This window comes from Polypterus senegalus, chromosome 8, assembly GCF_016835505.1.
Source record: "Polypterus senegalus isolate Bchr_013 chromosome 8, ASM1683550v1, whole genome shotgun sequence".
NCBI lineage: Eukaryota > Metazoa > Chordata > Cladistia > Polypteriformes > Polypteridae > Polypterus > Polypterus senegalus.
Window position 1 is genome coordinate 143,963,861 of NC_053161.1, and position 20,944 is coordinate 143,984,804.

Sequence of the window (20,944 nt, forward strand, 5' to 3'; positions counted from 1 at the left end):
TGGTAATGTGTTTTCAATTGTCATAAACATGAACGTTTTGTAACTAATGTATTGGTTAATGTTGAATGGAGTGCCTTGAGGTCCTTGATGTGTTGGAAATGATCCTGCTGTTGGTATTGCTCCAAATGATGTGTAGTATGAATACATTGGTAGTTTCTGTGCTTTCCATGGATAATAGCCTAGTCCTTTGAGTGGCATGCCATTTGCAATAAAAGGAAGTATGTTATTTGAGTCTATTGCTATTTGTAAAGTTGCTGTTAGGTCATTGTTGAATTGTTTGGTTTCTGTTGCTCCTGTACCTGTTACTGTTACTGTTTTAATAGTTATGTTAAATATGTCTTGTTCTAAATCTAATACTTCTAAGTTAGTAAATGTGTTTGCTATGTGTTGCATATCTGCAGGTGAAAGCCATATTCCCCAATTGTTACAGTCTATGTAATTCCAGGGAGTTGTGACTTGTTGGTGTGATTGGTCATGTTGCAGTGTGAATGGGGCATTTCCTAATTCTTGGTTAGTGCTAAGCATATATTGTGTTGTATATTGTTCAGTATCAGGCATGTCTAAGTGAATATGTCTGCTAGCAAAGCAAGTTATAATACATTCCCCTCCTTCTAAGAATTTATATTCAGTTCTATTATCATAGTTTCCTGTGCTTACTCCTACTCCGAAACCACCACCCCCACCCCCAGCCCCATTTAGAGCGCCCCCGGCGTTGGCATCCACACCTGGTTGTTCAGCCATTTCGTTTTGTTGGTTTGATGGTCCTGCTCGTTCTTCTTGTTGTTCTTCAGTTGTTCTTCTCATTTTTGAGTTAGCTCCTTTATTTCTAAAAAATGTTCTTCTTCCAGGGGTTTTCCTTTTGCCAGCAAGTGAAGTAATCTTTGGTTGTAAATACTTTATTTACTATAATTCCACCCAAGTCAGTAGCCTTTTCTGTGTCTTTAATTAATTGTTCATCATATTTATTGTGATTTAAATAGGGGCTTATTCCTTGTTTTTGTAATTCCTCATAGCCTTCATCATGCTTTATTGCTGCTTCATCATGTGGATTAGTTGCTTTTTGTCCAAGCAGCGTATTTCTAGGTCCCAAATAGTTGTAACCAGGTAATGTATATCCTTGCCGTGGTCTATGTAGAACTGGCAGGACTCAAATAGAGCATCCCAATCAAATTCATCCTCAAAGGTTAGTACAGTTGGTTTTCTTACTGCTGTTGGTGCCACCTGTGTAACTAAACATAAAGAGATAAGATAAGAGATGGTTAGTTTTGTTATATTACTGTCTATGCATGTTAGTTGCTTTAGTTACTTTACTTACCAGGAAATGGTTGAGATATTAGGTTTACTGCAGAAGTAGATAGTTCCTCGTCTGAGTCTTGTTCTTCTTCTGCTCCAATACTTTTCAGTAGATCATTTATTGAAGTGGAGATGTGTGTTTTTAGTTCATCTTCAGATAGTTGTGCTTCCATGGGAGTACTAGGCTCACTTATATCTTCATATTCTTGTGGCTTTATAGGCTCCTCCTTTTTTTGTTCAGTGTTGCATTTACAGCAATGTAAGTAAGTATCCTTATCAATAGTAAAGTTTTTATGGTCACATTCTCCTGACATTTTCCATCTGCTGCCCCATGCAACTTTAGTATTTGGCCATTGTTCTTGGAAGCTTTTAGTTGTAGCATCTAAACCAAACTTTGTTGTGAAGTATTTCATGCAATTTGCAATTTCATTTTCTTCAAGCAAACCAAAGTCTCTTGGTAATGTTTTAATTAGATTGAATCTTGCACATCTGACTTTTATAGGTTCAGCATGTTCAGGTTTTAATTCACAGCCTACTTTTACCACTGTGACATCTTCATTGCTTGTCATCCCCACAGGTGTTGGTACAATGCATTTAGTGCCTTTTCCTTTTTGGTCAATTCTGATTGCTTGTCCTGACATAATTGCTTTAAATTGGTTTACTTGTTTTCCCATGTTTCCACATTCTTCTATCCATATAAGGCATTTGTTTACACAATCACTGAATGGAAAGTTTTTACTGCTTGCATTATAGCAACCAAAGTTTTCTACACTGTGTGCTATACTTTGTGCTATTAAGCTTTTTCCTCTGCTTGCTGGTCCATCTAGCAGTATTGTGTTCTGTTTTCCAAATTGTTTGTTTAGTACACACATTATTGTGTGTATGCATAGCATTGGATTCATGCTGTTTCTTTCAAATATACTCCAGACTTTAGTTTTGTATGGTTTGAAATCATCGATATCATTATCTGCTTTTTCATGCAGTAGCTGAAATGCTGTTAGTGACATACATGCTTTTATTTGTGCTATCTCTGGTATTGTGTTTGCTATTACTTGTCCATCATTACCACATATTGTTTGTAAGTATGTGTCTGAGTCATTAACCATCCATTTTTCCATGGAGAATATTATTTTACTAAATAGACCATTAATGACACTTTGTGTGTCACCACTGTCTATAATACTGAACCAAACATCCACAAGTTACTTGAATTGGATGGTTGCTTCAGTGAGATGGATGGTTGCTTCGGTATTATAGACAGTGGTGAATTTACTAACTTGAGATTATTCTTTGACTTTGCCACCACTGTGTATAATACTGAAGCAACTGAGATGGATTTGACGGTAGGTTCAGTATAATACTGAAGCAACCAAACCATCCATCTGAAGGTACTTGAGATGGATGGCTGCTTGAACCACCTATCCATTATGTATTACTGTACTAAACCAAGGATTGTGTGAAGGTTGGTGATATTACTTACAATACAAAATAATTCTCTTTTCTTTAAAATTGGTATTCCCACCCACCTACCCATAAGTATACAAGACACTTAGTATAGTTACTTTCATTTAATAGACAGCTTTTATTCTTTTTTTGGTTTATGTTAGTTACATTGGTTAGTTTGGTACATTTTATATATTGTTTTGGTTACATTTGTTTCTTTAGTATATCATAGTTGGTACAGTTCTTACAGGTTTGTCAACAATTCTCATTTTACCACTTTCAGTAGCTATTCCTTCATCTCTCATAAATATATTCCAGTCAGTTGCATCAGGGCAATTAACATAAGTTCTGTTAAATGATCTTGGGGTTCTTAGCTTAGCTTTGAAAGTAAGTTTACCTTTCCAGAAGAATGTTGCATATGTAATTATTCTAGAGTATGCTCCTCCAGGTGTGTAACTATCAGTAAGGTTTTCTGTTAGTTTTAGGAATATTTTTCCTGGAGGATTGTCTCTAACTTGGAATGTTGCTGTATAGCTTTCTTCTTTCAGGTCAGTACTTGGTGTTTTCTCCCATATTTGACCATCTGGATAGTGTAAACTGAAGTAATCAGTACAAACATTTGGTTGGTATGTGTTTTCCGCATAATTTACAGTTATGTATGGTTCTGTTGCATTGTGATCATGGTCCATGATACCATCTTTAATTTGGTAGTTTTGTGCTTGACATGTTCCTTGAATGTCTTCTGAATTCCAAAGAGTATATCTATCTTTTTGACCATCTGCTCCATGGTTGTAATCAAAGATAACTCTAATTGGACTGTCATTGAATGTTGAATTAAATTGTGTTCCAGTTACTGTTTTAGCTAATGCTGGTCCGCTAGCTGCCGTTAGCACTATTCCATCTGGAAACTCAAAACCTATGTTGTAAGGTCTTAGTCTTGTTGCTTCTATTAAATTATTTCCTAATTGTCCACTATAACCATACTGGTTGTATTGCTCTATTGTAGCTTGTGAGTGGTCTCGTGTTGCTTTAGTATTTATTGGTGGAAGTCCCATGTGTCTTTGTGTTTGCAATGCTCTTCCTAGTCTGTAAGGTTTACTGTCAAATGTATATTTTCCGGCATTCCATTCATCTCCAGTTCTTAACATTTCTATTGGTAATGTGTTTTCAATTGTCATAAACATGAACGTTTTGTAACTAATGTATTGGTTAATGTTGAATGGAGTGCCTTGAGGTCCTTGATGTGTTGGAAATGATCCTGCTGTTGGTATTGCTCCAAATGATGTGTAGTATGAATACATTGGTAGTTTCTGTGCTTTCCATGGATAATAGCCTAGTCCTTTGAGTGGCATGCCATTTGCAATAAAAGGAAGTATGTTATTTGAGTCTATTGCTATTTGTAAAGTTGCTGTTAGGTCATTGTTGAATTGTTTGGTTTCTGTTGCTCCTGTACCTGTTACTGTTACTGTTTTAATAGTTATGTTAAATATGTCTTGTTCTAAATCTAATACTTCTAAGTTAGTAAATGTGTTTGCTATGTGTTGCATATCTGCAGGTGAAAGCCATATTCCCCAATTGTTACAGTCTATGTAATTCCAGGGAGTTGTGACTTGTTGGTGTGATTGGTCATGTTGCAGTGTGAATGGGGCATTTCCTAATTCTTGGTTAGAGCTAAGCATATATTGTGTTGTATATTGTTCAGTATCAGGCATGTCTAAGTGAATATGTCTGCTAGCAAAGCAAGTTATAATACATTCCCCTCCTTCTAAGAATTTATATTCAGTTCTATTATCATAGTTTCCTGTGCTTACTCCTACTCCGAAACCACCACCCCCACCCCCAGCTCCATTTAGAGCGCCCCCGGCGTTGGCATCCACACCTGGTTGTTCAGCCATTTCGTTTTGTTGGTTTGATGGTCCTGCTCGTTCTTCTTGTTGTTCTTCAGTTGTTCTTCTCATTTTTGAGTTAGCTCCTTTATTTCTAAAAAATGTTCTTCTTCCAGGGGTTTTCCTTTTGCCAGCAAGTGAAGTAATCTTTGGTTGTAAATACTTTATTTACTATAATTCCACCCAAGTCAGTAGCCTTTTCTGTGTCTTTAATTAATTGTTCATCATATTTATTGTGATTTAAATAGGGGCTTATTCCTTGTTTTTGTAATTCCTCATAGCCTTCATCATGCTTTATTGCTGCTTCATCATGTGGATTAGTTGCTTTTTGTCCAAGCAGTGTATTTCTAGGTCCCAAATAGTTGTAACCAGATAATGTATATCCTTGCCGTGGTCTATGTAGAACTGGCAGGACTCAAATAGAGCATCCCAATCAAATTCATCCTCAAAGGTTAGTACAGTTGGTTTTCTTACTGCTGTTGGTGCCACCTGTGTAACTAAACATAAAGAGATAAGATAAGAGATGGTTAGTTTTGTTATATTACTGTCTATGCATGTTAGTTGCTTTAGTTACTTTACTTACCAGGAAATGGTTGAGATATTAGGTTTACTGCAGAAGTAGATTTTTCCTCGTCTGAGTCTTGTTCTTCTTCTGCTCCAATACTTTTCAGTAGATCATTTATTGAAGTGGAGATGTGTGTTTTTAGTTCATCTTCAGATAGTTGTGCTTCCATGGGAGTACTAGGCTCACTTATATCTTCATATTCTTGTGGCTTTATAGGCTCCTCCTTTTTTTGTTCAGTGTTGCATTTACAGCAATGTAAGTAAGTATCCTTATCAATAGTAAAGTTTTTATGGTCACATTCTCCTGACATTTTCCATCTGCTGCCCCATGCAACTTTAGTATTTGGCCATTGTTCTTGGAAGCTTTTAGTTGTAGCATCTAAACCAAACTTTGTTGTGAAGTATTTCATGCAATTTGCAATTTCATTTTCTTCAAGCAAACCAAAGTCTCTTGGTAATGTTTTAATTAGATTGAATCTTGCACATCTGACTTTTATAGGTTCAGCATGTTCAGGTTTTAATTCACAGCCTACTTTTACCACTGTGACATCTTCATTGCTTGTCATCCCCACAGGTGTTGGTACAATGCATTTAGTGCCTTTTCCTTTTTGGTCAATTCTGATTGCTTGTCCTGACATAATTGCTTTAAATTGGTTTACTTGTTTTCCCATGTTTCCACATTCTTCTATCCATATAAGGCATTTGTTTACACAATCACTGAATGGAAAGTTTTTACTGCTTGCATTATAGCAACCAAAGTTTTCTACACTGTGTGCTATACTTTGTGCTATTAAGCTTTTTCCTCTGCTTGCTGGTCCATCTAGCAGTATTGTGTTCTGTTTTCCAAATTGTTTGTTTAGTACACACATTATTGTGTGTATGCATAGCATTGGATTCATGCTGTTTCTTTCAAATATACTCCAGACTTTAGTTTTGTATGGTTTGAAATCATCGATATCATTATCTGCTTTTTCATGCAGTAGCTGAAATGCTGTTAGTGACATACATGCTTTTATTTGTGCTATCTCTGGTATTGTGTTTGCTATTACTTGTCCATCATTACCACATATTGTTTGTAAGTATGTGTCTGAGTCATTAACCATCCATTTTTCCATGGAGAATATTATTTTACTAAATAGACCATTAATGACACTTTGTGTGTCACCACTGTCTATAATACTGAACCAAACATCCACAAGTTACTTGAATTGGATGGTTGCTTCAGTGAGATGGATGGTTGCTTCGGTATTATAGACAGTGGTGAATTTACTAACTTGAGATTATTCTTTGACTTTGCCACCACTGTGTATAATACTGAAGCAACTGAGATGGATTTGACGGTAGGTTCAGTATAATACTGAAGCAACCAAACCATCCATCTGAAGGTACTTGAGATGGATGGCTGCTTGAACCACCTATCCATTATGTATTACTGTACTAAACCAAGGATTGTGTGAAGGTTGGTGATATTACTTACAATACAAAATAATTCTCTTTTCTTTAAAATTGGTATTCCCACCCACCTACCCATAAGTATACAAGACACTTAGTATAGTTACTTTCATTTAATAGACAGCTTTTATTCTTTTTTTGGTTTATGTTAGTTACATTGGTTAGTTTGGTACATTTTATATATTGTTTTGGTTACATTTGTTTCTTTAGTATATCATAGTTGGTACAGTTCTTACAGGTTTGTCAACAATTCTCATTTTACCACTTTCAGTAGCTATTCCTTCATCTCTCATAAATATATTCCAGTCAGTTGCATCAGGGCAATTAACATAAGTTCTGTTAAATGATCTTGGGGTTCTTAGCTTAGCTTTGAAAGTAAGTTTACCTTTCCAGAAGAATGTTGCATATGTAATTATTCTAGAGTATGCTCCTCCAGGTGTGTAACTATCAGTAAGGTTTTCTGTTAGTTTTAGGAATATTTTTCCTGGAGGATTGTCTCTAACTTGGAATGTTGCTGTATAGCTTTCTTCTTTCAGGTCAGTACTTGGTGTTTTCTCCCATATTTGACCATCTGGATAGTGTAAACTGAAGTAATCAGTACAAACATTTGGTTGGTATGTGTTTTCCGCATAATTTACAGTTATGTATGGTTCTGTTGCATTGTGATCATGGTCCATGATACCATCTTTAATTTGGTAGTTTTGTGCTTGACATGTTCCTTGAATGTCTTCTGAATTCCAAAGAGTATATCTATCTTTTTGACCATCTGCTCCATGGTTGTAATCAAAGATAACTCTAATTGGACTGTCATTGAATGTTGAATTAAATTGTGTTCCAGTTACTGTTTTAGCTAATGCTGGTCCGCTAGCTGCCGTTAGCACTATTCCATCTGGAAACTCAAAACCTATGTTGTAAGGTCTTAGTCTTGTTGCTTCTATTAAATTATTTCCTAATTGTCCACTATAACCATACTGGTTGTATTGCTCTATTGTAGCTTGTGAGTGGTCTCGTGTTGCTTTAGTATTTATTGGTGGAAGTCCCATGTGTCTTTGTGTTTGCAATGCTCTTCCTAGTCTGTAAGGTTTACTGTCAAATGTATATTTTCCGGCATTCCATTCATCTCCAGTTCTTAACATTTCTATTGGTAATGTGTTTTCAATTGTCATAAACATGAACGTTTTGTAACTAATGTATTGGTTAATGTTGAATGGAGTGCCTTGAGGTCCTTGATGTGTTGGAAATGATCCTGCTGTTGGTATTGCTCCAAATGATGTGTAGTATGAATACATTGGTAGTTTCTGTGCTTTCCATGGATAATAGCCTAGTCCTTTGAGTGGCATGCCATTTGCAATAAAAGGAAGTATGTTATTTGAGTCTATTGCTATTTGTAAAGTTGCTGTTAGGTCATTGTTGAATTGTTTGGTTTCTGTTGCTCCTGTACCTGTTACTGTTACTGTTTTAATAGTTATGTTAAATATGTCTTGTTCTAAATCTAATACTTCTAAGTTAGTAAATGTGTTTGCTATGTGTTGCATATCTGCAGGTGAAAGCCATATTCCCCAATTGTTACAGTCTATGTAATTCCAGGGAGTTGTGACTTGTTGGTGTGATTGGTCATGTTGCAGTGTGAATGGGGCATTTCCTAATTCTTGGTTAGAGCTAAGCATATATTGTGTTGTATATTGTTCAGTATCAGGCATGTCTAAGTGAATATGTCTGCTAGCAAAGCAAGTTATAATACATTCCCCTCCTTCTAAGAATTTATATTCAGTTCTATTATCATAGTTTCCTGTGCTTACTCCTACTCGAAACCACCACCCCACCCCAGCTCCATTTAGAGCGCCCCCGGCGTTGGCATCCACACCTGGTTGTTCAGCCATTTCGTTTTGTTGGTTTGATGGTCCTGCTCGTTCTTCTTGTTGTTCTTCAGTTGTTCTTCTCATTTTTGAGTTAGCTCCTTTATTTCTAAAAAATGTTCTTCTTCCAGGGGTTTTCCTTTTGCCAGCAAGTGAAGTAATCTTTGGTTGTAAATACTTTATTTACTATAATTCCACCAAGTCAGTAGCCTTTTCTGTGTCTTTAATTAATTGTTCATCATATTTATTGTGATTTAAATAGGGCTTATTCCTTGTTTTGTAATTCCTCATAGCCTTCATCATGCTTTATTGCTGCTTCATCATGTGGATTAGTTGCTTTTGTCCAAGCAGTGTATTTCTAGGTCCCAAATAGTTGTAACCAGATAATGTATATCCTTGCCGTGGTCTATGTAGAACTGGCAGGACTCAAATAGAGCATCCCAATCAAATTCATCCTCAAAGGTTAGTACAGTTGGTTTTCTTACTGCTGTTGGTGCCACCTGTGTAACTAAACATAAAGAGATAAGATAAGAGATGGTTAGTTTTGTTATATTACTGTCTATGCATGTTAGTTGCTTTAGTTACTTTACTTACCAGGAAATGGTTGAGATATTAGGTTTACTGCAGAAGTAGATTGTTCCTCGTCTGAGTCTTGTTCTTCTTCTGCTCCAATACTTTTCAGTAGATCATTTATTGAAGTGGAGATGTGTGTTTTTAGTTCATCTTCAGATAGTTGTGCTTCCATGGGAGTACTAGGCTCACTTATATCTTCATATTCTTGTGGCTTTATAGGCTCCTCCTTTTTTTGTTCAGTGTTGCATTTACAGCAATGTAAGTAAGTATCCTTATCAATAGTAAAGTTTTTATGGTCACATTCTCCTGACATTTTCCATCTGCTGCCCCATGCAACTTTAGTATTTGGCCATTGTTCTTGGAAGCTTTTAGTTGTAGCATCTAAACCAAACTTTGTTGTGAAGTATTTCATGCAATTTGCAATTTCATTTTCTTCAAGCAAACCAAAGTCTCTTGGTAATGTTTTAATTAGATTGAATCTTGCACATCTGACTTTTATAGGTTCAGCATGTTCAGGTTTTAATTCACAGCCTACTTTTACCACTGTGACATCTCCATTGCTTGTCATCCCCACAGGTGTTGGTACAATGCATTTACTGCCTTTTCCTTTTTGGTCAATTCTGATTGCTTGTCCTGACATAATTGCTTTAAATTGGTTTACTTGTTTTCCCATGTTTCCACATTCTTCTATCCATATAAGGCATTTGTTTACACAATCACTGAATGGAAAGTTTTTACTGCTTGCATTATAGCAACCAAAGTTTTCTACACTGTGTGCTATACTTTGTGCTATTAAGCTTTTTCCTCTGCTTGCTGGTTCATCTAGCAGTATTGTGTTCTGTTTTCCAAATTGTTTGTTTAGTAGACACATTATTGTGTGTATGCATAGCATTGGATTCATGCTGTTTCTTTCAAATATACTCCAGACTTTAGTTTTGTGTGGTTTGAAATCATCGATATCATTATCTGCTTTTTCATGCAGTAGCTGAAATGCTGTTAGTGACTTACATGCTTTTTTGCCACCACTGTCTATAATACAAGTTACTTGAATTGGATGGTTGCTTCAGTGAGATGGATGGTTGCTTCAGTATTATAGACAGTGGTGACTTTTGTAACTTGAGATTATTCTTTGACTTTGCCACCACTGTGTATAATACTGAAGCAACTGAGATGGATTTGACGGTAGGTTCAGTATAATACTGAAGCAACCAAACCATCCATCTGAAGGTACTTGAGATGGATGGCTGTTTTAACCAACTATCCATTATGTATTACTGTACTAAACCAAGGATTGTGTGAAGGTTGGTGATATTACTTACAATAAGAAATAATTCTCTTTTCTTTAAAATTGGTATTCCCTCCCACCTACCCATAACTATACAAGGCACTTAGTATCCTAATACATATTGCTGTTGTTGTGTTGCTGTTGGAAATGAAACCAACTATCCGATATGTCTTCGATTGTTATTCGGGAATACCTATTTTAAAGAATAGAGAATAATTTTATTCTCTATTCTTTAAAATAGGTATTCCCACCCCTAACAATCCAAGACATGTTGAATAGTTGGTTTCATTTAATAGACAGATTTTATTGAGTATTGATAGTAACATACATAGTAGCAGTAAGTAAGCAAATTAAGTAAGTAAAGTACATTTTAAGCATGCATTAACATAGTAAGTAAGTAAAGTAACATTTAATATATAATATTTGGTACAACTCTTGGATCTACAGGAGTTATTTTCATTTTTCTAAGTTCATTTGGTATTGATTCAGTTGCAGAATATTGATTCCAGTCACTTGTACTAGGCACATTAAGAAATTGTCTATTGAAATTTCTAGGTGTTCTCATTTTGGCTTTGAATACAATTTTACCTTTCCAGAAGAATGTTGCATAGGTAATAATTCTAGAGTATTCATTGTCAGTGAATACATCAGTTAGGTTTTCTGTTAGTTTTACAAAGATTTGACCTGGTGGATTGTCATGGATTTGAAAAGTTGCATTTAAGGTTATACCTTTTATGTCAGTACTTGGTGTTTTGTCCCATCTTGGTCCATTTGGATAGATTAAAGCTAGTTTGTCAAAAGAAACACTTGGTTCGTATGTGTTACTATTCCATCCTGATACATATTGCTGTTGTGGTGTTGTTGTTGGTTAAATGAAACCAACTTTCCAATATGTCTTGGACTGTTATAATACCTATTTTAAGGAATACAGAATATATTTTTTTTTTTTGTAAGTAATCTCTATTCTTTAAAATAGGTATTCCAACCCACCCACCCCTAACAATCCAAGATATATTGGATAGTTGGTTTCATTTAATAGACAGCTTTTATTGAGTACTAGGCTGACCTACCTTTTAAGGCGACCGACTTTTAAGTTGACCACTTCTTAAGGCAATTCAATATGTAGATCAATTTGATATTTTATACAAACTCATTAATTTGGTTATATTGCATTTGAGTGATATTACTTTAATACTCGTAGTTTCTGTTATTTTTGTGATGACATTTAAACGTTTTTTCTATATTGAGGTCGCCCTTTTTAATCGCCTATTTAATACGCGGTGAGGCATTTGTACTCCATCAACATTAATTATTTCCAGAGACATAATTTTGTCTATTTTTCCAGCGCATCGCGCACAAAAGCAAGGGAACGATGGGAGCACCAGAACTCTGCTCACATCATGTCGCTTCGTACCTCAAGCTGCAAGTAGAGAAGAGCCAAGCAAAATGACACCTTTTATTGGCCAGGCTAACACGGTACAACACCCTAGTACTACCGACATACAAGACAACGAAATGTACCGCTACTACATGGAATTGAAGATCCGGTGAAAGAAACTGACACACATGGACAAGCTGCAAGTAGTAAGTCTGTGATAAGCGGAATACCGCTACGCTTTCCACTCACGGGACAGAAGGACACTCCCGATCGCTTTTATATAGTAAGAAAGAAGAAGAAGATATCGCACAGTCTGGAGTAGAAAATAATCTTTTTCCTGGAAAAACGAAACTACAAGTCCCATCGTGCATTGCAAAATGGACGGGGCGTGTGTAAAACTCCGCGCCTGCGTAGCACTCACGGGACGGAAGGATTGATAGTAACATACACAGTAACAGTAAGTAAGTAAAGTAAGTAAGTAAAGTACATTTTTAAGCATGCATTAACATAGTAAGTAAGTAAAGTAACATTTAATATATAATAGTTGGTACAACTTGGATCTACAGGAATTATTTTCATTACTTACAAAAAAAATGATTCTCTATTCTTTAAAATATCTAATCCCACCCACCCCTAACAATACAAGACATATTGGATAGTTGGTTTTATTTAATAGACAGCTTTTATTGAGTATTGATAGTAACATACATAGTAACAGTAAGTAAGTAAGTAAGTAAAGTAGGTTAATAAAGTACATTTTTAAGCATGCATTAACATAGTAAGGTTGGTGACATTACTTATAAAAAAAAGTATTCTCTATTCTTTAAAATAGGTATCGCCACCCACCCACCCCAAACAATCCAAGACATATTGGATAGTTGGTTTCATTTAATAGACAGCTTTTATTGAGTATTGATAGTAACATACATAGTAACAGTAAGTAAGTAAGTAAAGTAAGTAAGTAAAATACATTTTTAAGCATGCATTGACATAGTAAGTAATTAAAGTAGCATTTAATATATAATAGTTGGTACAACTCTTGGATCTACAGGAGTTAATTTCATTACTTACAAAAAAAAAATTCTCTATTCTTTAAAATAAGTATTCCCACCCACCCCTAACAATCCAAGACATATTAGATAGTTGTTTTCATTTGATAGACAGTTTTTGTTCAGTTTTGATAGTAACATACATAGTAACAGTAAGTAAGTAAGTAAAGTGCATTTTTAAGCATGCATTAACATAGTAAGTATAAGTAAAGTAACATTTAATATACTGTATAATAGTTGGTACAACTCTTGGATCTACAGGAGTTATTTTCATTTTTCCCAGTTCATTTGGTATTGATTCAGTTGCAGCATATTGATTCCAGTCACTTGTACTAGGCACATTAAGAAATTGTCTATTGAAAGTTCTAGGTCTTCTCATTTTGGCTTTGAATACAATTTTACCTTTCTAGAAGAATGTTGCATAGGTATTAATTCTAGAGTATTCATTGTCAGTGAATACATCAGTTAGGTTTTCTGTTAGTTTAACAAAGATTTGACCTGGTGGATTGTCATGGATTTGAAAAGTTGCATTTAAGGTTATACCTTTTATGTCAGTACTTGGTGTTTTGTCCCATATTGGTCCATTTGGATAGATTAAAGCTAGTTTGTCAAAAGAAACACTTGGTTCGTATGTGTTACTATTCCATCCTGATACATATTGCTGTTGTGGTGTTGTTGTTGGTTAAATGAAACCAACTATCCAATATGTCTTGGACTGTTATAATACCTATTTTAAGGAATAGAGTATCATTTTTTTTCTAAGTAATCTCTATTCTTTAAAATAGGTATTCCAACCCACCCACCCCTAACAATCCAAGATATATTAGATAGTTGGTTTCATTTAATAGACAGCTTTTATTGAGTACTAGGCTGACCCACCTTTTAAGGCGACCGACTTTTAAGTTGACCACTTCTTAAGGCAATTCAATATGTAGATCAATTTGATATTTTATACAAACTCATTAATTTGGTTATATTGCATTTGAGCGGTATTACTTTAATACTCGTAGTCTCTGTTATTTTTGTGATGAAATTTAAACGTTTTTTCTATATTAGGTCGCCCTTTTGAACCCCCCTGATATTTACTACGCGGTGAGGAATTTGTACTCTATCAACATTAATTATTTCCAGAGACATAATTTTGTCTATTTTTCCAGCGCATCGCGCACAAAAGCAAGGGAACGATGGGAGCACCAGAACTCTGCTCACATCCTGTCGCTTCGCACCTCAAGCTGCAAGTAGAGAAGAGCCAAGCAAAATGACACCTTTTATTGGCCAGGCTAACACGGTACAACACCCTAGTACTACAGACATACAAGACAACGAAATGTACCGCTACTACATGGAATTGAAGACCCGGTGAAAGAAACTGACACACATGGACAAGCTGCAAGTAGTAAGTCTGTGATAAGCGGAATACCGCTAAGCTTTCCACTCACGGGACAGAAGGACAATCCCGATCGCTTTTATATAGTAAGAAAGAAGAAGAAGATATCGCACAGTCTGGAGTAGAAAATCATCTTTTTCCTGGAAAAAAACGAAACTAAAAATCCCATCGTGCATTGCAAAATGGAAAGGGGCGTGTGTAAAACTCCGCGCCTGCGTAGCACTCACGGGACAGAAGGATAATCCCGACCCCTTTTATATAGGAGGATTGATAGTAACATACACAGTAACAGTAAGTAAGTAAAGTAAGTAAGTAAAGTACATTTTTAAGCATGCACTAACATAGTAAGTAAGTAAAGTAACATTTAATATATAATAGTAGGTACAACTCTTGGATCTACAGGAATTACTTTCATTACTTACAAAAAAAAATATTCTTTATTCTTTAAAATAGGTATAAACAATCCAAGACATATTGGATAGTTGGTTTTATTTAATAGACATCTTTTATTGAGTATTGATAGTAACATGCATAGTAACAGTAAGTAAAGTAGGTTAATAAAGTACATTTTAAGCATGCATTAACATAGTAAGGTTGGTGGCATTACTTATAAAAAAAATTATTCTCTATTCTCTAAAATAGGTATTTCCACCCACCCACCCCAAACAATCCAAGACATATTGGATAGTTGGTTTCATTTAATAGACAGCTTTTATTGAGTATTGATAGTAACATACATAGTAACACTAAGTAAGTAAGTAAAGTAAGTAAGTAAAATACATTTTTAAGCATGCATTGACATAGTAAATAATTAAAGTAGCATTTAATATATAATAGTTGGTACAACTCTTGGATCTACAGGAGTTAATTTCATTACTTAAAAAAAAAAAAATTCTCTATTCTTTAAAATAAGTATTCCCACCCACCCCTAACAATCCAAGACATATTAGATAGTTGTTGTCATTTGATAGACAGTTTTTGTTGAGTTTTGATAGTAACATACATAGTAACAGTAAGTAAGTAAGTAAAGTACATTTTTAAGCATGCATTAACATAGTAAGTAAGTAAAGTAACATTTAAAATACTGTATAATAGTTGGTACAACTCTTGGATCTACAGGAGTTATTTTCATTTTTCCCAGTTCATTTGGTATTGATTCAGTTGCAGAATATTGATTCCAGTCACTTGTACTAGGCACATTAAGAAATTGTCTATTGAAAGTTCTAGGTCTTCTCATTTTGGTTTTGAATACAATTTTACCTTTCTAGAAGAATGTTGCATAGGTATTAATTCTAGAGTATTCATTGTCAGTGAATACATCAGTTAGGTTTTCTGTTAGTTTAACAAAGATTTGACCTGGTGGATTGTAATGGATTTGAAAAGTTGCATTTAAGGTTATACCTTTTATGTCAGTACTTGGTGTTTTGTCCCATCTTGGTCCATTTGGATGATTAAAGCTAGTTTATCAAAACAAGCACTTGGTTCGTATGTGTTACTGTTCCATCCTGATACATATTGCTGTTGTGGTTTTGTTGTTGGTTAAATGAAACCAACTATCCAATATGTATTGGACTGTTAGGGGTGGGTGAGTGACAATACCTATTTTTACCTACTAAAAAAAAAATATTCTCTGTTCTTTAAAATAGGTATTCCCACCCACCCCTAACAATCAAAGACATATTGGATAGTTGGTTATTTAATAGACAGCTTTTATTGAGTACTAGCAAAATACCCACGCTTCGCAGCGGAGAAGTAGTGTGTTAAAGAAGTAATGAAAAAGAAAAGGAAACATTTTAAAAATAACGTAACATGATTGTCAATGTAATTGTTTTGTCACTGTTATAAGTGTTGCTGTCATATATATATATACACACACACACACATATAAACATATATATACATATCTATATATATATATATATATATATATATATATATATATATATATATATATATATATATATATATATATATATATGCTCAAAAGAATTAAAGGAACACTTTTTAATCAGTGTATAGCATAAAGTCAATGAAACTTATGGGATATTAATCTGGTCAGTTAAGTAGCAGAGGGGTTGTTAATCAGTTTCAGCTGCTGTGGTGTTAATGAAATTAACAACAGATGCACTAGAGGGGCAACAATGAGATGACCCCAAAACAGGAATGGTTTAACAGGTGGAGGCCACTGACATTTTTCCCTCCTCATCTTTTCTGACTGTTTCTTCACTAGTTTTGCATTTGGCTACAGTCAGTGTCACTACTGGTAGCATGAGGCGATACCTGGACCCTACAGAGGTTGCACAGGTAGTCCAACTTCTCCAGGATGGCACATCAATACGTGTCATTGCCAGAAGGTTTGCTGTGTCTCCCTGCACAGTCTCAAGGGCATGGAGGAGATTCTAGGAGACAAGCAGTTACTCTAGGAGAGCTGGAGAGGGCCATAGAAGGTCCAGAACCCATCAGCAGGACCAGTATCTGCTCCTTTGGGCAAGGAGGAACAGGATGAGCACTGCCAGAGCCCTACAAAATGACCTCCAGCAGGCCACTGGTGTGAATGTCTCTGACCAAACAACCAGAAAGACTTCATGAGGGTGACCCAAGGGCCCCATGTCCTCTAATGGGCCCTGAGCTCACTGCCCAGCAGCATGCAGCTCGATTGGCATTCGCCATAGAATACCAGAATTGGCAGATGCACCACTGGTGTCCTGTGCTTTTTACAGATGAGAGCAGGTTCACCCTGAGCACGTGACAGAAGTGAAAGGGTCTGGAGAAGCCATGGAGAACATTATGCTGCCTGTAACATCATTCAGCATGAGCAGTTTGGTGGTGGGTTAATGATTGTCTGGGGAGGCATATCCATGGAGGGTCACACAGATCGCTACAGGCTTGACAAAGGCACCTTGGCTGCCATTAGGTATCAGGATGAAATCCTTGGACCCATTGTCAGACCATATGCTGGTACAGTGGCTCCTGGTGCACGACAGTTCCTGGCCTCATGTGGTGAGAGTATGCAGGCAGTTCCTGGAGGATGGGGGAATTGATACCATTGACTGGCCACCACACTTTCCTGACCTAAATCCAATAGAACACCTCTGGGACATTATGTTTTGGTCCATCCAATGCCACCAGGTTGCACCTCTGACTGTCCAGGAGCTCAGTGATGCCCTGGTCCAGATCTGGGAGGAGATCCCCCACAACACCATCTGTCATCTCATTAAAAGCATGCACCGATGTTGTCAGGCATGTATACAAGAACACAGGGGCCATACAAAGTGCTGCGTACAATTTTGAGTTGCTGCAATTAAATTTTGGCAAAATGGACTAGCCTGCCACATAATTTTTTCACTCTGATTTTTGGGGCGTCTTTGAATTCAGGGCTCTGTAGGTTGATCATTTTCATTTCCATCAAACGATGTGGCATCCTTTCGTTCCTAACACATTACCCAGTCTATATCAGTATAGATATCCAGGAGGATTTCTTTTTCCCATTGAGATCTGATGTGTTTTCAAAGTGTTCCTTTAATTTTTTTGAGCAGTTTTCTTTCAATCAGGTTCGTATTTGGAGGATGTGTTGTGTTCAAGTTACATTCCGTGTTTGTCAACCGGTGTAAAGATAACAGGTTTAATTCATCGATTCCTTTCTTACTGAATCAATAAACAGCTCGTCTTCCTCTTTATTTGAGACATCACACACTGCATGCACGGGTGTTTTTTACACTGTCTTCCTTTAGCTGGACATTGACTTTTTCCACCGTGTGCTTTGTTTCCGCAGTAGCTGCACTTATGAATATGCTTGTATGTGTCACACGCTTTATATTCATTTGCTGCCTTCTCAATTGTGTAATGCGTTTTTTGTTCAGCGCTCTTTGGAGTTCTTGCTTTTTGTCTGCGTACTGCATTCACAGTCAGTTCACGTGAGCCGCTCGGAGTACATGCATCGAAGGTTCTCAGCTGTGCTTGTGCTATCTCGTGCGATGTTGCGATGTTAGCTCAGACCCGGCAATGCGTTTTCTTATTAAACTTGTATCTCGCGAATATCGTATTCGTCGTAGGCATGAGAAACGCCAGCAGCGTGTCTATTAACTTAATTTAAACTTAAGGTTTACACCGTGCTTTGTTTCCGCAGTAGCTGCACTTATGAATATGCTTGTATGCGTCACTTGCTTCATATTCTTTTACCAACAATCCAAGACATATTGGATAGTTGGTTTCATTTAATAGACAAAATGAAACCAACTATCCAATATGTCTTGTTAGGGGTGGGTGGGTGGAAATACCTATTTTAAAGAATAGAGAATAATTTTTTTTGTAAGTAATGTCACCAACCTTACTATGTTAATACATGCTTAAAAATGTACTTTACATACTTACTGTTACTATGTATATTACTATCAATATTCAATAAAAGCTGTCTATTAAATGAAAGCAACTATCCAATATGTCTTGGATTGTTAGGGGTGGGTGTACCAACTATTATATATTAAATGTTACTTTACTTACTTACTATGTTAATGCATGCTTAAAAATGTACTTTACTTACTTACTCCACTTACTTACGTTGGTGACATTACTTACAAAAAAAATTATTCTCCATTCTTTAAAAAAGTGAATACTGAACGTAAAATGCATCCGAAAGCTTTCTCGAGTTTTTGCGTTCGCCTAGTTAGAACGTGTTGGGCCACCGTAGAGGGGTTTGCGCTGAAGCCGCGAAAACAAAAGCAGACTTTTCTTAAGGAGAAAGCGGCTCTTCGGGAGCCTCTGAGGGCCAGAGTGACCCTCCCCCCAACAGGCTGATAGTGTGTCTAATTGAACATTTCAAGGAATCAAGAGGGCAGGAAAGATATTTATTGGGGTAAGCTGTAAAGTTTTAGCTTTTTCCAGTTCAGCAAATGTTTGCATTCTAGTTAATGGAAGCGAGTTTGAAGATAATCCGACGGATGCAAAACATGTTATAAACAAGTAAGAAATCAAGAAAGAAATCGTGATAAAGGTGAAGTTAATTTACTTTTGGGAGTGTACTTCTAGACCAGTTGTCTGTGCAGACCCTCCTGGATGAAATACGTATCAAATAGAAGGTACTGTACTTGCGTTTGCTGAGATGGGTACTGATGCGTAACCTGTGGTGTATAAAGCAACTGCCTCGCAGGTATATGAGGCTGGGCTCGAAGTCGGGCTTTGACACTGTTTCACTTGTCCTCCCACAGACATGAATGTCTGGATAATTGGAGATGAAAAATCTGGTCCGGTTGGCGTACGAGAGAGTACTCCACAGGTACTTGCGTCCCAACCAGGACTGTTTTTATGTCTTGGCGCTGGTATTGACAGGACAGGCTCCGCCTCCTTAGTTTGAATTCGGCGACTTTGAAAATGAATAAGAAAGTAGATGTAATAGCAAGTGGAAGAATGTTCAAATTACTTGACAGGAAGATTAAAAAAAAAAAAAAAAAATGGAAATTAACTATGGATAAAACATGGACATCCAAATAAACATGGATACAGTATTGCCTAACACTGGAGGTTATTGTGAAGTTTCTTGTGTTCATTCTTTAATAAGTTTCCGATTTGTGAAAAATCTAGCAGGGAATTTAGGAAAGTGGTGGATAAAAGTAGGGCTTACTTTTCAAAGTGCTTTAGGGTTATACATTTATTACTGAAGGTCATTGTTGTCATTTTTTTAAAACCTCGCAATACAGGAGAAAGTGGTTGTCAGGGCCCAGGAATTACATGTATAGTAGTTATTGAATGGGCTAAGATTTCATCACACTTGTATTATTTTTTGACTGTTCAGTTTTTCTAGTCAAAGTATATAAATTTTGGTCACAAAAAGATGACAACAAAAATTATTTGTGTGCACATACATACTGTACTTTCACTTCTTTATGAGTTTGTAACAACTGAAGAGAAAAAAAAACAAATAAATTAGCTTAGAGGTGTTTAGGAGAGATGGTAGTGGAGTTTTTAACCAGATTGTTTAATGGAATCTTGGAAACTGAAATGATGCTTCAGGAGTGGAGAAGAAGTATACTGGTGCCAATTTTTAAGAATAAGGGGGATGTGCAGAGCTGTAGTAACTACAGTGGGATAAAATTAATGAGCCGCAGCATGAAGTTATGAGAAAGAGTAGTGGAAGCTAGGTTAAGAAGTGAGGTGATTAGTGAGCAGCAGTATGGTTTCATGCCAGGAAAGAGCACCACAGATGCAACATTTGCTCAGAGGATGTTGATGGAGAAGTATAGAGAATCCCAGAAGGAGTTGCATTGCGTCTTTGTGGACCTGGAAAAAGCATATGAAAAGTTGCCTCGAGAGCAGTTGTGGTATTGTATGAGGAAGTGAGGAGTGGCAGAAAAGTATAAGAGTTGTGCAGGATATGTACGAGGGAAGTGTGACATTGGTGAGGTCTGTGGTAGGAGTGACAGATGCATTGAACATGGATGTGGGATTACATCAGTGATCGACTCTGAACCCTTTCTTATTTTCAATGGTGATGGACAGGTTGACAGATGAGATTGGACAGGATGTTTGCTGATGTCATTGTGATGTGTAGCGAGAATAGGGAGCAAGTTGAGGAGACCCTGGAGAGGTGGAGATGTGCTCTAGAGAGGAGAGGAATGAAGGTCAGTAGGAACAAGACAGAATACATGTGTGTAAATGAGAGGGAGGTCAGTGGAATGGTGAGGATTCAGGGAGTAGAGTTGGCAAAGGTGGATCAGTTTAAATACTTGGGATCAACAGTACAGAGCAACAGGGATTGTGGAAGAGAGGTGAAAAAGCGAGCGCA

General features: G+C 36.4%; 3 protein-coding genes across 6 annotated transcripts in view; 1 reads left to right on the top strand and 2 right to left on the bottom strand.

Annotated features, from left to right (window-relative positions):
- The window catches only part of LOC120534351 (gastrula zinc finger protein XlCGF57.1-like), a 47,603-nt gene that overhangs the window by 13,335 nt on the left and 13,324 nt on the right, over window positions 1-20,944 (top strand). The window contains exon 1 of one of the 3 annotated variants that reach the window (XM_039761877.1): window positions 18,730-19,018. The exons of 1 other annotated variant lie outside the window; for it this stretch is intronic. The gene's annotated coding sequence lies outside the window, so the exon portion shown is untranslated. Of the gene's footprint in view, window positions 1-18,729; window positions 19,019-20,944 lie in introns of those variants that run through there. One more of the 3 variants, XM_039761876.1, reaches the window with a different exon arrangement.
- Window positions 2,887-5,719, bottom strand: LOC120534352. 2 transcript variants are annotated; one of them, XM_039761880.1, is made up of 2 exons: window positions 5,206-5,719; window positions 2,887-5,119 (listed from the first exon to the last, which is right to left on the bottom strand). In XM_039761880.1, the coding sequence occupies exon 2, from the start codon at window positions 4,692-4,694 to the stop codon at window positions 2,955-2,957; it is 1,740 nt and encodes a 579-aa protein (XP_039617814.1). In that variant the 5' UTR covers window positions 4,695-5,119; window positions 5,206-5,719; the 3' UTR covers window positions 2,887-2,954. Both variants share the same exon structure in this region, with proteins under 2 accessions (XP_039617814.1, XP_039617815.1).
- Window positions 8,824-10,543, bottom strand: LOC120534606. The gene is made up of 2 exons (XM_039762195.1): window positions 9,089-10,543; window positions 8,824-9,002 (listed from the first exon to the last, which is right to left on the bottom strand). Exons 1-2 carry the CDS (start codon window positions 9,966-9,968, stop codon window positions 8,824-8,826), a joined length of 1,059 nt encoding a protein of 352 aa, XP_039618129.1. The 5' UTR covers window positions 9,969-10,543.